Source organism: Falco punctatus (genome assembly GCF_963210335.1).
Source record: "Falco punctatus genome assembly, chromosome: Z".
NCBI lineage: Eukaryota > Metazoa > Chordata > Aves > Falconiformes > Falconidae > Falco > Falco punctatus.
In genome coordinates, this window is record NC_137586.1 from 40,132,253 (window position 1) to 40,148,172 (window position 15,920).

The following is a 15,920-nucleotide window of genomic DNA, read 5'->3' on the forward strand; positions in this document are numbered from 1 at the left end:
GAGAAAGAGAAGGTAAGGTTCTTGCTATACTATTCTTTAAAATACTTTGTAAAGTACTTTTTGTAAACTTTTTACTACTTTATTAAGTCACATTGTAAATAAGAGTTCAGTGCAAACTGTTTTGTTATTGATGTGTTGATTTATTCCAGTTTTGTTATGAAGACTTTACAGCAGGTAACATAATTTATTATATCACTGAACCTTGTATTTCATTGCAAACCATCTCTGTCACAGCAGGATAACTGGCATGGGACAGTGAAACCAGATGCTTTCTTTTTAGTTTGGAAGGACAAGGAATTATGAAATTACTAAGTCGTGTATTTTGGCATTATGACTCTGTCAGGTAGGGTAATCTATTGTTTGAGATCTAAAAGCTGGAAAGTCTTTTTTTCCTGATGTGAATAAAAGACTTTTTAAATCAGACTATTATTTTTGCAATATTACAATCAAAGAAGTATAATGAAAATTCAAATGCAAATTATTACTATATTTAACATAGCTGGGTTTCTTTTCTACTTAAAAGACAGTATGAAAAAGAGTAGGAAAACGTTTTAAGTGTTCATTTAATGTTTTTTTAAAGCCTGCTTGTATACCTAAGGAAAAAGGTTTTCAGTGAAGTACCTGTTATGGCACCTTTCTGTAATTAGTGGTCATCTTTAGAAAAGATACATTAGGTCTACATAGTAAGTAAGTTCACCAAGGTAAATTGTTTGCAGGAAAATATGCATAATTTATGACATTTAATAAAGGTATTTTTAGGGACTCTTGTCGACATGAATTATAGTCATATGCTGTGTAAGTTCTGCACTAGAAGCTGATTTTGAATGCCAGGAAGAAAATTAGGCTTACAAAAACTTTTCACGTTTTCTAAAGGATATTGCAGGCATGTATTTAGTGTTAAAACAAACAAGCGTAAAGATAAAACTGACATTATTCTATAAGTGTTCTTTTTTTGTCAAAAAGTTACAGAATATGCATATGTACACAACAAATGGGGTTCATTAATCTGCAGCTTCTTATCAGTGTATATCTTCTTAAGGCAATATAGAAAGCTTGTGTACTCTTGGCACTCAAAGAGGAGAAATTTCAATAATGTGTGGCCCATATAGTAAACTATGTCATTCAAATGTTAGCATTGCAATACCTGAATAATAATGGCAACTTCATTTCTTTCTGTACAGCACTCAACAAAAAGAAAAACGTAATTTTTCTGTGTAGTTTAGCTTCAAAAGTTCTGCAGTAAGAGGGTCAAATGAAGTTCATAAAATTCACTCTGGATGTCTTGGCAGTTCTAGAAAGTTTATAAAAAGATTTTCTTTGCCTGCAAAGACTACTAAACTGAGAAATTAATGATGCGCTACACTTCTAGGATGATTTGACTGTATAATATACAGTGTTGTGGTGATGATGATGGTGATGATGATTATTGCCTGCATCATAAGCTTGTAAGCATTATAAGTTATAAGTAAATTACAATAAATTAGAACTTCAAGGTACTTTCTCCTATGTAAAGTAAAACTTTTTCAGATTTTTCAGAATTTCTATTTAATTGTCTTTTGCTTAAACATGAAACAAACCTTGCTCCACATTCTATAACATATTAACTTTCTGTTTGCTACAGTAAAGAACAATCAAATACAGTTCTATTTAATGCTGTTAACAGATTTTTCTTTTTCCTGACTGTAAAAGTCAGATTAGGATGTATGCCATTCCTACAAAATATGAAGTATAGCAGATTTTTCAAATAAAAATTAAGGCAGAACAAAGATAAAATATTGTTATGTAACATGAGTGACCACTAGATCCAGTAAGGGATTATATTCTGTGAAAAAGGCAAAAGAATAACTTTCTCTGTACTGAGAGTAATAAGTAACAAATGTACCTATAAATTCTTACTATGGTACTTTATAGTTTATACTGGTGACATTCATTTACTCCAGAAAATTTCCACAGTTCACAATAATTTTCAAAAGTTCACAGATTTCTGGGTTTAAACATGAAAACCCGTTTTAGAGGTTACATCAGCTGGTTGTCTGACTCATAGTGTATCAAAGTCTTTTGTGTCTTGTTTCATTATTTCAGAAACTTATCTTCCTGATTTTTTTTAAAAAAAATATTTACTAAGCTGTCCACATATGAAACTGTGTTTTCTGGTTCCATGCTAAACAGTGCTCTCGGTACTTGTATAAAGAACTACTCTGGAATCACAGTGTTGTAAGTTCTATTGTAAGACATTTATTTTCTACTTTGTGAGATTTTTTTTTTTTTTTTTAATTAGAGTTGACTTAATTGTATCACTTAAATGGAAATAGATTTTTTCAAGTATTTTTAATGAATAGGTGTGTTTTTCTTCTGTCATGCAGAAAGCTTTACAATTTGGATTAATTCTTCTCCAGTGGTTGCTGCTATGAGAATATAGATGACAGCATCAAAGTCATATGCCTACTGAATATGAAAACAATCTTAAGAGCTTGTATTGGGTGCTTAGCTCTAGAAGGGAACCATAGTTCTAATGGAAAATGTTTGCTTTGCGCAAAATGTGCACTGCATTCCTGCAAAGTCAGTGAAGTTTTCTTTTATGTTTGAAGTTCCTATTCAGTTGTACTTTAAGTCGTGTTTAATAAGCAAACAGAGCTCACGGCATTTCCTTTCTCTTTTTTAGGCACAGAAATCATGGATAGAAAGAGCGTTTTACAAGAGAGAATGTGTTCATATCATACCCAGCACCAAAGACCCCCATAGGTAATTACATGCTACTTGTATGAAAAAATGAAAGCAAATTACAAGAAAATATATGTGTGTGCATACATATGTGTATAGATATAAATAGTTTGTAAAGATTTATTTCATCATAAGGTTGTTGAATTACATCTGGAGTGATGGATTGCTATGGGCACTATTTGTTTACATTTCAAAACTTTCATCATCCAAAAAAAAGATAAATCAGAAGTGGCTCAGCATCTCTGTTTAATTTCCTTATCTTCTTAGTTCAATATTCAATACCTTGAATATTTACCCAGATTGGATGCATGACATATAATACAAAGAGAAAATTGTGGTGAACTACCAATTTAAAATATGTACTAGTTCATGCAAAAGCTGATTATTTGTCCTGATGTCATCTGAAGACAGTAGAAAATGTTCTTTAACTTCATTTTGGACGTATTTAGAACAAAGCATGATTGTATTGAAATACAGGAGAGTCCAAAGTAAACAAGAACATTAAAAGAAAAGGTAATGTCTGTACCTGTACCATGTTGCTTCCACGAGTAGAGGCTTCAGATAGCAGGGAAGTGGTCAGCAGATTTGAAATTTTTTTTTTTTTTTGGAGATCTATAGGCTATTTAAGAGAGTTGGTTTCCCTGTCGGTCTATATGCACGTGACTCAAATTTTCTGTTTGTTTAATGTCATAGGTGTTGCTGTGGGCGTCTAATAGGTCAACATGTTGGACTGACTCCAAGCATCTCCATTATTCAGAATGAGAAAAATGAAAGCAGGCTTACTCGCAATGACATCCAGTCGGAGAAGTGGTCCATCAGCAAGCACACACAGCTCAGCCCGACGGACGCTTTTGGAACCATTGAGTTCCAAGGAGGAGGCCACTCCAATAAAGCCATGGTAACCACGTTTTTCTTTTAGATAAATAATGCTGCTAGCTCAAAAAAGGCATTCACAAAGAATAAACAATATTCTTTCTTAACTTCATTTTAAAGTATTATTTAGTGTAAGACCATAACATATGTTTTTATGTATCACATGCCAGAGAATTGGTGAACAGAATTAACTGTAAAAGCTGGAGTGCAGCATAAGAGGGGCTACCTTTAGGAAGACTGAAGACCTGCTAATGTGCTGCTGTCTTGATTTTCTTCCAATGGCCAGCCATCCCGCTTTTCTGAATAATTTGAGGTTTCAACTATGATTGCCCATTGCTGATTGTGTCTGCAAGGCAGACCAAATTTCTTCTGATATTCCTCCAGACATATATTGGAGGATAGATCAGTTAGACTTACTGTTTCATCTTTCAATGAAATAAGAGATCCAGTGTCTAAGCTAGGAACTTGGAAATTGCTATTCTGCCACAGATACCTTCCACAAATTTCTTTTAATATTCCTCCAGACTAGTGCTGGAGGATAAACCAATTAGACTTATTGGTTCGTCTTTCAACAAAATAAGAGGTCCAGTAAGTGTCTAAGCTATGAACTGGGAAATCCTAATCTACCACAGATTTCCTTGAGCAAATCATTTAATCATAATACAATGCTATGGAGTGATACCAAAGTATATTAATCTGAAGGCATTGCTCCACTAAGTTGGAGAGATGTTTACAGCACCCATACTAACACATGCGTGTATTTCTTCCATGTGGCATTACATGAAAAGAAGAATCTCTTTGGCTCTACCTAAGCTGCAGAACCTGGACTTTCAAAATGAAAGATGAGTGTGTACCTAGGACATTGTGGTCAAGACACTGCTTTGGGCAGAAGCAGAACCACTGAGTACTCTGCAGAGTAACCTGTCCAGCAACCCAGTACCATCTTCTGTGGCTAAATTCTTCCCAACATATCTCTCAGATCTGTTGTGATACTGGATGGATTAGAGACAATGAAGAGCTCAGGTACTATGCTAGCAAGAACCAGACATTTTCCTCAGGTGGATACGTAGGTGCTGGAGATGGAATGATTACTTTAGTGGATGGTTCTGTTCACTCAGATGGATGGCTTGTTTTGATAGAAAGCAGAAAATACTGTTGCACCAGGAAACAGATAGAAAGTTAAGTCATTTCTCTGAGGGTATCACAGATGCCTTATGTTCAGTTGATAACCAATCACCTAAAAATCTGCAAGGCCTTAGCTAGACAGAGACTTTAATTCCGTAAATAACATTTTTTGAGTGTGAGTAAAACTTCCCAGTGAAATGAACCCAGCCAGGCTTTTGGTATCCTCACAAGGAGCGGGAACAAAACAGAATGCTTTCCACCAAAACTGAGAAGGTTTCAGAGATACAGTAATCATCATGCTGTTAACCACATGTGGATACTTTGCATTAAATCTGTCTTTTTGAGAAAGAGTAATCACTAGAGCTTTTTGAGTTATGTCCTTGAAGATTGCTATAAAGCAATAAACTCGTCTGCTCAGAGAAAAGTAGTCTTGGGCAGCCAAGAAATGATGAAGGGTTTAGAGAAGCTGTTGATACCAATTTCTCTAGAGGATTTCTGGTCTTTGTTGGGATTTTGGTGCCCTGGCACAGTACCATGAAAGGAGATGCTCCAGGGTATATGCTATGTGTTCAAAGGAATATATTTGAAGTGAAACTGTAGAGATTAAATTGGAAGTTGACATGAAGGAAAGAAAAATCTTACCACAGAGTGCAGTCAGGAATGAAACCATGAAGAATTTATAAAAGAAGAAGACAAAAGGGGGTTAAAAATATGAGAAACCCAAGTAACAAGTTAAAACTTAGGGATGAATACAGACAAAACATTTATTGCTGGAAAAACTCTGAATTTATTTTGACAGTACTAGAATCAGGAAGATAGCTGCATCTGCCATCTAGGCATAGTCATTAAACCCCACTCAAAACATGGGAACAACCAAATTCTTCATGAATTAAGTAAATCTGTAAAAGCTCCAGAAATCAAGTCATTCCACTAATAGCAAAAATGCTATTTATCTATTTAGTAGATGTTCTGCTTAGTTACCACCAATGAGAAAAACATCTTTCTTATACCCAAAACACAAATAAGGAGGTTTGCATAACCAGTAATTCTGCATTTTTTTTCATGGAAACAAAATAACAAGCTTTGTTATGCTACGGTGTGTTTGTCACTGAAAACAGTATGAAGGTGTTCTATGGTCATTATTTCCAGCCCAAAACCTTATTTTAGGGTAGATTATAGTCAAAGAGCTGCCTAAATATTTGTTGTGGGTTTATTAATAGAAAGAATTAAACTCCTGTCTCTGAATTTACTGGGTACAAATTCTTTCCCATAATAAATAAAACTTACCAAATCAAAAGCTTTCTGTGAAAGCCAAGAGGTTGCTCAGTCAAAGCAACCAACTGGTTTTGCCAGCAGAGGAAGGGGAAAAAGAGCATTTAAATTATCTTGAAAAATAAGAAAAGGAACAGGTGTATAAAAATCCTTAGAAACGTTCTTGTTCAGACTGTATACATTCAAACCCAACAAGCAGAGAAGCTGGAACATCAACAGCAGCAGGAGGAGAGAGAGAAAAAGGAGAAAACATGATCAAATATGCTAGTTAGTTATTTTCTAGGTACTGGATATGAAATATCACTATAGCATATAAACTGATTTTTGCTGACAATTGTGGTAAGTTAATATTGTGCCTATTGGATAATAGAATAACCCTGTAAAACTGCAAGATTTAGCAAGCTGACCAGCATTAAGGGAAGACCCAAGAGGAGAATTTGGCATAAAATTCAACACCTCTTCCTTACTTTATTTCATTAAATGGATGCCAACACATGAAAATTATTAAGAAGGGAAACACAGAAGTGTTATCTTGGTCTATGCTAACAGTAAAATTGGTACATTTTTCGGAATCAGGCTACAAGGAATTAGGTGTATGGTAGAAGCCATAACCTCAGATTTGTAACTGGGAAACTGGTAGAACAGTTAGTAGAACTAATGGAACAGATTAGTGTGTACAAGACTGACATATAATTATTTCCTTTATTGAAAGGAACAGAATTGGATTGTCATAATATACAAGTGGATTTGATAGTAAATCTATCTATACCTTACATCTATATTTACAAGCTACAAATGCAATGACATAATAATGTATCAGTTGCCACCAGACAATTAACAGTGGCATCATCAGCTGTGAAAGTGAAAATTATGCTGAAGTTGTAGCAGAACACATGGGTGTGGAACAAAACAGAGAAGGCAGTGCAGTTTGACATGTCGCAAATAAAACTGGCTATGCCATTAGTTTCATTGCCACAGCCACATAGGAAATTTTCAAACAGCATGAATTTTGCTAATACCTTTGGGTTGTTAAAAGTGTCTTCAGCGGGACTGCACTAAGCTACTTAAATCCATAATGTGTCTAGCTGAGGCTGCAGCAAATTATATAGAAGCGTATAGCTGAAAATAGGTAACATTGGTTAACAAGATCAGTTACTAAAGACACCTTTCTTTCAGTGTTCATGTAACCACAGATGATCCTGCAACAACACTAGTTTTTAGATCTCTGTCAATCACGTATTTTCTTTACAAGTGGCTCCACCCATTAATGTTGAAATGCTGTTCACATTTACATGTTTTTATGGCAGATTTTCAATTCTGACAACTGTAGAAAGATCTGAGAGAGATATGGACATATGTAAACTTTATTAAGAGCTTTTGCAGTAAATCAGTGGATTAAAAAAAGACAAAATGTGATCTGCTTATATCAATTGGCTCTTTAGGAGTTTAAGAAATAACAGGAATGATTTCATCTAGCTGTATAGTGGCAATTTATTACCCTAACTTGGAGAGCAATTATCAAACTAGTGTGAGTGATTCCTTTCCAATTATGAGCAATATTCTGGAAAATTTCAGAATAGATTCTGGTCATTAGTGGACCAGTTAAGACAATCTTGCTGTGATGCATGTTGCTAACCCAATTTGTAAAATTTACTATGTGCCTTTCCACACACAAAAAAAACCCTGTAACGTTCTTATTAATTGGTGTGCCTGGATTCTGTATCAGACTTTTTTAAAGGACTGCTATTTACAGAATTGAAATTTCTTTGATCGTGGTTTTTCAAGGTTAGGTGGAAGATGGCTGTTCAAAAAGCTTTAGTGAGTTAAATATATTCCTCCTAACTGAATGCATTCCTATGATACATTTAATATACACAATGAAAAGTTAACAGATATTTGCAGCTGTAGGGGAAATAAAGTTTACTTCAGTGTTGAAAGCTTAACCTTTCTTATGGTGCACAGATACATGAAAGAATGTCAGTAGAAACCTAATGTACGTAAACAGTTTCTTAGACTTTATAATATTTAGAACCTCAAAACATTATACTTTATTAAGGATGTTTGGAAATCAGCCATATAAAAAGATATATTTCTCTTTTAAGATATATTGAGTTCTATCAAAACTGTGTAAAAAGACTCTGAAAAGCCATCAGTGCTTTTGAGAAAAAAAAAAAAAAGAGTTAATCCTGTAACTTGCATAAAACATGAAAAAGACAGAAAACATTGTTTTTATTATAGTAAATTAATACTTAAAGAGTATTTACAGACTTTAAAAGATGGCGTCCTACATGGAGAAAAAGAGGAAGTAACAACAAAGCAGCTATCCAAAGCTCATTTAAATGAGTGAAGGTTCTTCCACTATTTAGTGGAACTCGCATGATGCCTTAAAATGTTAAGAACACTAATTTTAAAAGAACCAGTCCATTTTCAGTCTAAGTGGGAGTTTTTCTGTTGGATTCAGTGAGAATTATATCAGGCCTATTTTTTATATAAAGATCACACTTTGAGGGAATCAGTCTTTACCTCGAAGAAGTGTCTGCAGTGGCAGAATCTTGTTTAACATGGGTGAAATAGCCATCCAGTACCGGCATGCATCAAAGAGAGACAAAGGAGCAACATTAGACTGCAGATCACAAAATGTTTTCTAAAGAGATTCTCTTTAAAGAAATACAAAACAATTATGGATCTTTCTATTTTTTTCACTGATACTCTGATCTGCAGTCATTCACCATGTACTTTAATGAGACAGCTGGGCTTGAGCAGCACAGTAGTCATTTTACCACTCAGGAACTTTGACTTTTGCCCTAAGGCATTGGAGTCTAACTTGCAAGCGTCTAGCTGTTTGACTGATGATGATGCAGTTACTTTTTAGGAAACCGCTTGATAAAAGAAGTGAAACAAGTGTTGTCATAAAATGGCACCCTTGCTGACTACTTCTGTGCTAGCTTAGGAATCAAATAGGCATGACAACTTGAACTTAATTTATCATTTCACGGCATTGTGCTGATGTCAGTCAGGTCAGTCTATAGGTTTTGTGGTTCGAAACTACTTTTGCTTCCTGTCTTGCCCTGCTCTTCTGATACCTAACAACAGAAGTCCTGCATTCTATCCATACACCACTCCCATGAAGAAGGGATTAAATCATTTGCCATTAGAACTGATCATTTATACAGCTGACAGATACACCAGACATGGAATTTTAGAGTAACAAAGCAGTGGTTTAGCTTAGATTTACACTTAGATTTTAAATTTGCCTCTGGAAGCTATAGAAAAAGAATTCAGCAACAGCAGAAATGCTCATTAAGATTCTAAACAAAAACTGAAAAGGCCGAATATTCTGCTACAAGATTGAAAGAAATGAATCTTTAATATGGACAAAAGTGGCCTTAAAAGTGTTTATTCATAATTTAATGCATACTTTGAAAGTGATGACAAAAGAATTCTCTTGTACTTACTAGTTAACATGTTAAGTAATGGCAGAAGAGTAATCCCAAGCATACCAAACTGAAAATGGCCTCTGTAACAGCAAACATGAATCAGTCATAAAACCTGAGATCTGTGCACGGAAGAAAAATCATGATGCTTGACACCATTGCCCTTCTCATAAACTTTAAAACAGTAAAGCTTATCCATGATGATTTAAATTGTAATTTACATGAAAAAAGCTTTCAGATTTATTTTTGCTTATATTTTCTTCTTATAAAGTAAAATGAACTCTTATCATAAGCATAGAAAGGGTTTGCAGTATAAAGAACAAGCAGTTGTTTTCAGCAAAAGATGTGTACATTTCAAATGAATGCAAGAAAATATTTCTCCTAACATTGTGATTCACTATGTTTATTTATATTTATTGAAATTCAGAGGTCTTAGTGGATAAAAAAAATGAAAGAGGTTTTTGCCAATTAATACATAGGCTTAAGATAGTGAAGTCACAAATTCTAGGGTATAAAACAATCCTAAAGAATCAAAAAAAACATTCACTGGCTGGATTGATTAGTTAATACACATCTGATGCCATTTTTGCCTTCATCCCAATACCATCCCAGATGATGCCATGGCCTCTGTTTTCAGCAAATTTTATGGGCATTACTAACACAAATTCCCTTTAATTATCTCCTTAAAACTCCAAATCTGTCTTCACCAAAAAACAGAGGTAAGGTACAGTGATACCAAAACATAACCTCCACAGTCTGACCAGCAGAAGTTCCATGTAGGCCCAGCTGAAGGATGTCGTCTGTCTGTTAATGCAGTATTAACAAGGCATTGTCCTTTGCAACCTCAGCTGTCCCTAAGGGCGGAGCAAAGGGAGTAAGGATCAGTATCCTTACAACCCCTCTGTTGTGTTAAAACTTTGACAGCCCTTGAATCCCAATCAAAATTATTAGCTTCACCATCTGGTCGGCTGGTTCAGGTGCCATGCAAGATTTTAACTCCCACACAGGAAATGGGATGCTGTGTGGGTGCAGTTCATGTATATATAAGCTCAAGGGTACATTATGCTCTTGCCAGATATGAATATTGTATGTTTGGTCCATTAGCTGTTACGAATTTGCCTGGCTCCTGCAGAGAACATTACTGATGCACTGGGTTGAATGTGTGTTCCCAAGTTCTTGCGCAGCTTTCAGTTTGGCTGTGCCCCCCTTGCTTCCCTGTGACTATTTGCCCAAACAGGCTTCAGCATCTAGAAATATAAAGAATGGCTGTTCACTGTGCGACAACCCACTTTTGAAAAAGTTAAGTCCTTATTTATTATTAAACTAGAAAGGAGTCCACTTTACTGTCATATGATTTACAAAAAAAGAACAACCTTTTGGAAAGAAATACTGATTAGACATGTTAAAAAGTAAAAAAAATTATTATATAATATATGTGGATATTATACTACCTGGCATGTTGCAATACGTTAGAACTAGGCATTCCTCCAGCTGAAAGCGAAGCTGCCTGTGTTATAGACAGCTGATTGCTGTACTGACAGCCCATCAAGGGAATGATTACTGAAGTAACTCAGTATGCATCAGTTCAGTAAGATAGATGAATGGCTTTGTATAATCTATTTTATTCAATTAAGCGGGTCCTTCCAGATCTTACCAGCTACAGAACAAATTTTCTCCTGATACATCCCATTTCTGCTGTGCAACTGGAATTCAGAAAAGTATCATCTGCCCTACGATGGACTTTGTGAAACCTTTCATATATCAACAACAGGAGTAGGAAAAAGAGCCCAGACAGAAAGGCTTGTCAGGAAGAGATAGTTATGTGTATAACATGGTAGTGCTGTATAAATTTTGAAGACAGTTATCCTTGAGCACACACAGATGGGTATGATCTCTCTTGGGGCGAAATGCTGCAGGTGTAACGGAGAAGAGCCAAGAACTGAAAGTTTGTAAATGTGTTTTAAAGCACTTTTAGGGTCCTGTGTCCTGTTAGGTAAATTCATGATCGATACAAAGTAGTCTGTAACCCACCAACTAGCATTCATTCACCTGAAAAGTACCTGCTTATTAGTCTTGCTCAGTTTAAACTTGTGTGCTTGAACAACTGAGCTTGTTTCTTTTACTTCCTACCGTTTGAGAGTTTGATATTGTTAATTTGAAAATAAGGTACAAATGAATGCATAGTTGTGACTGACTACCTATAGGCCAATGTTGCAGGCCATTTAAATTTCTGCTCCAGTTTTTATATCCATAAATTGAAGACATTTATCTTTCAAGCATTGCTAAGCATATTGAAATAATTAATGACTCAATTTCTTAAATTGCAAATGTTTCATTATTTCTAGTTTCCCAGTTACTTAAGTTTTGAAAAATCATCGTTATCAATTAGTGCTTTTGTCATAAAGGTTGCCTTTTTTCAGTGTTCTGTTTGGCATAGATCGTATGTGTTAGGAACCAGTGAGTATAACCAATCTTTTTTGCTTTACTACTGCCCTTATTTCTGCAGTATGTACGTGTGTCTTTTGACACAAAGCCTGACCTTCTTCTGCATCTGATGACCAAAGAGTGGCAGCTTGAGCTCCCCAAACTTCTCATCTCTGTGCACGGGGGCCTTCAGAATTTCGAACTTCAGCCAAAACTCAAGCAAGTCTTTGGAAAAGGCCTCATTAAGGCTGCTATGACAACTGGAGCATGGATATTCACTGGAGGAGTAAACACAGGTAACAGCAACATTGAAATGAAAGCACAGTGGCATCTAGGAGATTTCATGATAGAAAAAAATTAGGACTGGTGAGATTAAGAAGCCATTCCATGTTTTAATTTGTGTTGGCTGTACGATGTGCAAACAAGCAAATGCCAAGTTCATACCAGCCTGGCAGATACCAGGGAATAAAAGGTTTGCTAAAGCATGAAAAGCACACTGGAGAGCTGAAAGTAAAGCCTCCTGCTTAGCAGTTATATTAGTATATTGCAGTGAAGTCTTTAGAATAACAGTAAGCTACAGGGAGAGACTACTAACCAGAAACTGAAGAAGTCAAACTCTCTTTACATAAAATGGAAAAAAATTTCATCCAAAGACCTCTATTTTATCTTATAAGGTGATCTGTAGTATGAAAGGGGAAAAGGTCTGTTTTGTGGATGTGATGGAAAACTTTATTGTAAATAAGTACCTCTTTTTCCTTTCTTATAGACAGCTTGACCTATTTTTTTTCTATTACCCCTGCAGCAAGAGTGATAACATTGCCATTTCTATTCAAAGCTAAGAACATCATTAACATACCATACGGGCGTCCTAATGACCCAAGGTAACCGCTTACCCAGCTCCACTGAGTGACCGCACGTAGGTTTTGAGAATAAGCTGCAAAACATAGTTCTCCAGATAAAAAAGGTTGGGCAGTGTCTTCCCAGTTACCCTCCCTGAAGGAGGCAGAAAGGAGAAGAGATGCAGAGGAAAGCTGAAGATTTCTGCTAGAAATACATGCAAGAAGTTTTGAGCTAGGACACGTACTTGTAAGTTCTTACGTAGTTTTCATTTTCTGCAGTAACAAAGCTAGCATTTATTACTTTAGTGATCCCACAGAGTGTATCCTTTTACTGTCTATGGAAAACACTGTAATCACTCTATCATGCATTAATTTTAGTGCATTGGGGATCAGCTCCTACATATTTGAATATGAATGCTTAATAGGAGTCTTGGGCCTTTTCGTTTCCAGAGCACATCAAATTTAAATCAATATTTAGTTTTATCACAGCAGCAATACAAATAGCAAAGAAGAGGCGTAGCTTCCAGAGTGTTATACAGATAAACAGACTCACATGTATGTGATATCCCCTACATCTCTGCAGAACAAGGAAGAAAATCAGGTTAAATATCGACCTGTACACTGTGGTTAGAATGTTAGTTGCCAGATACTCCTGTAGTGATGATGAAGACAGATACAAATTGCAAGTTAAAATCACATTAGAAAACTTAGATATTGTACACACATTGCAGTGGATTACAACAGAAACTGTAGAAATCAAACTACAGAAACTTTGTAAACAAGGACTGACTATTAACATCGCCATTTGGCAAATGCACAGCTGCTTTATACTATCATCATAGCTGCAAATGCCAAAACAATACAAATAAACCAAGAAAGTCAACTTCTTATTGTTGAAATTATTTTTTTTTTGCTGTAATAAAAAAATTACCTAGACAAAACAGTGAAGTTCCAAGTTGTTGTGTGTTATTTTAAAAACTTATAATTTCAGAAGCAGTTCTTCATTATCAGTTACATCTCATTGCTGTTTTTGATTTCTGGAGCAAAGCAGTTGATTATGCCAGGGCTACGTTTTCAGACTGTGTAGATGAAAATTAAGTGTTTTATCTCTATGTGAAATTGTACAAATTGAGAATTTCTGAGTACAGTGTGTTCTGTTGATGAATTTTTAAATCAGATTTATCATAAGGAAAAGTATAATTGAAAAAACCTGAAATACTGCTGTTGGACTAAGAGTCAGTGAGGTGACGGGGATGATGCATACTTGGCTATAACCATGTCTCTTAAATGACTTAGACAAGTTGTTCTGAATATTCACGTTATACCAAAAGTTGATTATTCTAAATAGCAGAAATTTTTGCAGCCTGGACAGTTTTTCTGCTTTGAATCCTTTGGGTTACTGGATCGTAGCTTCATTCATAGTTGATTGCAGTGTCATGGTTTAACCCAAGCTGGCAACCAAGTACCACACAGCTGCTTGTTCACTCCACCCCCCCTGCAGTGGGATGGGCAGGAGAATCAGCAAAAAGGTAAAACTCGTGGGTTGAGATAAGAACAATTTAATAATTGAAATAAAATAAAATAAAACTGTTTCTCATTATCATCATTATCATTGTTGTTATTATTACTATTATTACAATTATAATAGCAAGGAGAGAGAGGGAGAGAGGAATAAAACACAAAGGAAAACCCCCAAGTGATTCACAATACAGTTGCTCACCATCCCTGACAGATGCCCAGCCAGTCCCTGAGCAGTGATCTGCAGCTCCCAGCCAACTCCCCACAGCTGATACACTGAGCAGGAGCTCTGTGGTACGGAATATCCCTGTGGCTAGTTGGGGTCAGCTGTCCTGGCTCTGCTCCTGCCTGGCTTCTTGTGCCCCTGCTCACGGGCAGCACATGGGAGACTTGAAGGAAGAGTCCTTGATTTAGAATGAGCACTACTTAGCAACAACTAAAACATCAGTGTGTTAGCAGCACTGTAACCATACTGAGTCCAAAACACAGTATCGTCCTAGCTACTAAGAAGAAAATTAACTCTATCTCAGCTGAAACCAGGACATGCAGGTACAGGGTTTTTATCCTTTTCCACCACAGGAAGGAAATTAGATTCCAGGATGTAGAGGACTTGTTAGGTTGGGGGTTTTTTTCTTACATGGTTTATTTACAGTGTAGAAAAACTACAGCTAAAATCTCATCCATTATGTGACCTGTAATTCCAAACCAGTCATCTTGAAATTGTGGAATCTGAGCAAGAAGCAAACACAGAAACTGAGTAACAGATAGTGTCTGCAGCAAATCCACAGGTCTGCTACAGTGCAGCCGCATCATAAAAATAGTTATTGATGCACAGGTAAAAAAATCATTGTATGAAAAGGAAGGAGGATAAGGCACTTGCCCTCTGCACAAACATTCCCCTGAAACACTAACAAAGCTGGCTTAAAGCTTGCAAGGAGCGTTATCAGCAACCAGCTGGAAACAAGCTGGGGAGCAGTCACTGTCTCTGTACTACTTTCTGTTTTCTCACTGGTCCCCAGGGCGGGTTCTAGTACCTACTGGAAGCTATCTCAGGTGACTGAGTTTGTTTGGAAGGAATGGTGGAATAGCTCACCACATTTTCCATTTCCATCCTTTATTCAGACAGATTGAAACTTTTGTGTACAAGTTACACTTTTTAGGGGTTTGGGTGAGGTGTTTAATTCCTGTGCTTCTTTCTGTCCTTGGGAAGGATACAAATGCTTGCACACATACATTTGTGAACACAAGTGCAGGTAAACAAGTTGCAGTCAGCTGACAATATTTCCTTTCTTATTTATAGAGCTGTGCCATTTTTTTCTTGCTACTTCATTTAACATGTTTTAGATTAGATAAAATGGACTTACAGTATTACTGTAATAAGAATCAACAGGAATATATTCGTAGCTTTACTGAATTGTAAGTATATGCATAGATGTTCCCTCAAAAAGAATTCTGTACTAAATCCATTCAATAATGAACAAAAAGGACATAGTTTGAATTTCTGTTTTATGCGTATTCTTTCCCAGGAGTCATTCGGCATGTTGGAGATGCACTGAAAGATCATGCTTCAAAATCTCGGGGGAAGATCTGCACCATTGGTATAGCCCCCTGGGGGATTGTGGAAAATCAAGAGGACCTGATTGGCAAAGATGTAAGCCCTATATGGATACAGATCACCTCCAATATATATAAATCTTCCAGTTAATTTTCCTTT

At 36.0% G+C, this 15,920-nt stretch overlaps 1 protein-coding gene across 3 annotated transcripts in view; it reads left to right on the plus strand.

Moving 5' to 3' along the window:
• TRPM3 (transient receptor potential cation channel subfamily M member 3) overlaps nt 1–15,920 on the plus strand; it is a 309,277-nt gene that overhangs the window by 150,424 nt on the left and 142,933 nt on the right. For all 3 annotated transcript variants that reach the window (XM_080371682.1, XM_080371684.1, XM_080371683.1), the window contains exons 2-5: nt 2,663–2,742; nt 3,415–3,619; nt 11,932–12,145; nt 15,733–15,857. In XM_080371682.1, the coding sequence (XP_080227808.1) occupies nt 2,663–2,742; nt 3,415–3,619; nt 11,932–12,145; nt 15,733–15,857 (624 nt within the window). The remainder of the gene's footprint in view (nt 1–2,662; nt 2,743–3,414; nt 3,620–11,931; nt 12,146–15,732; nt 15,858–15,920) is intronic.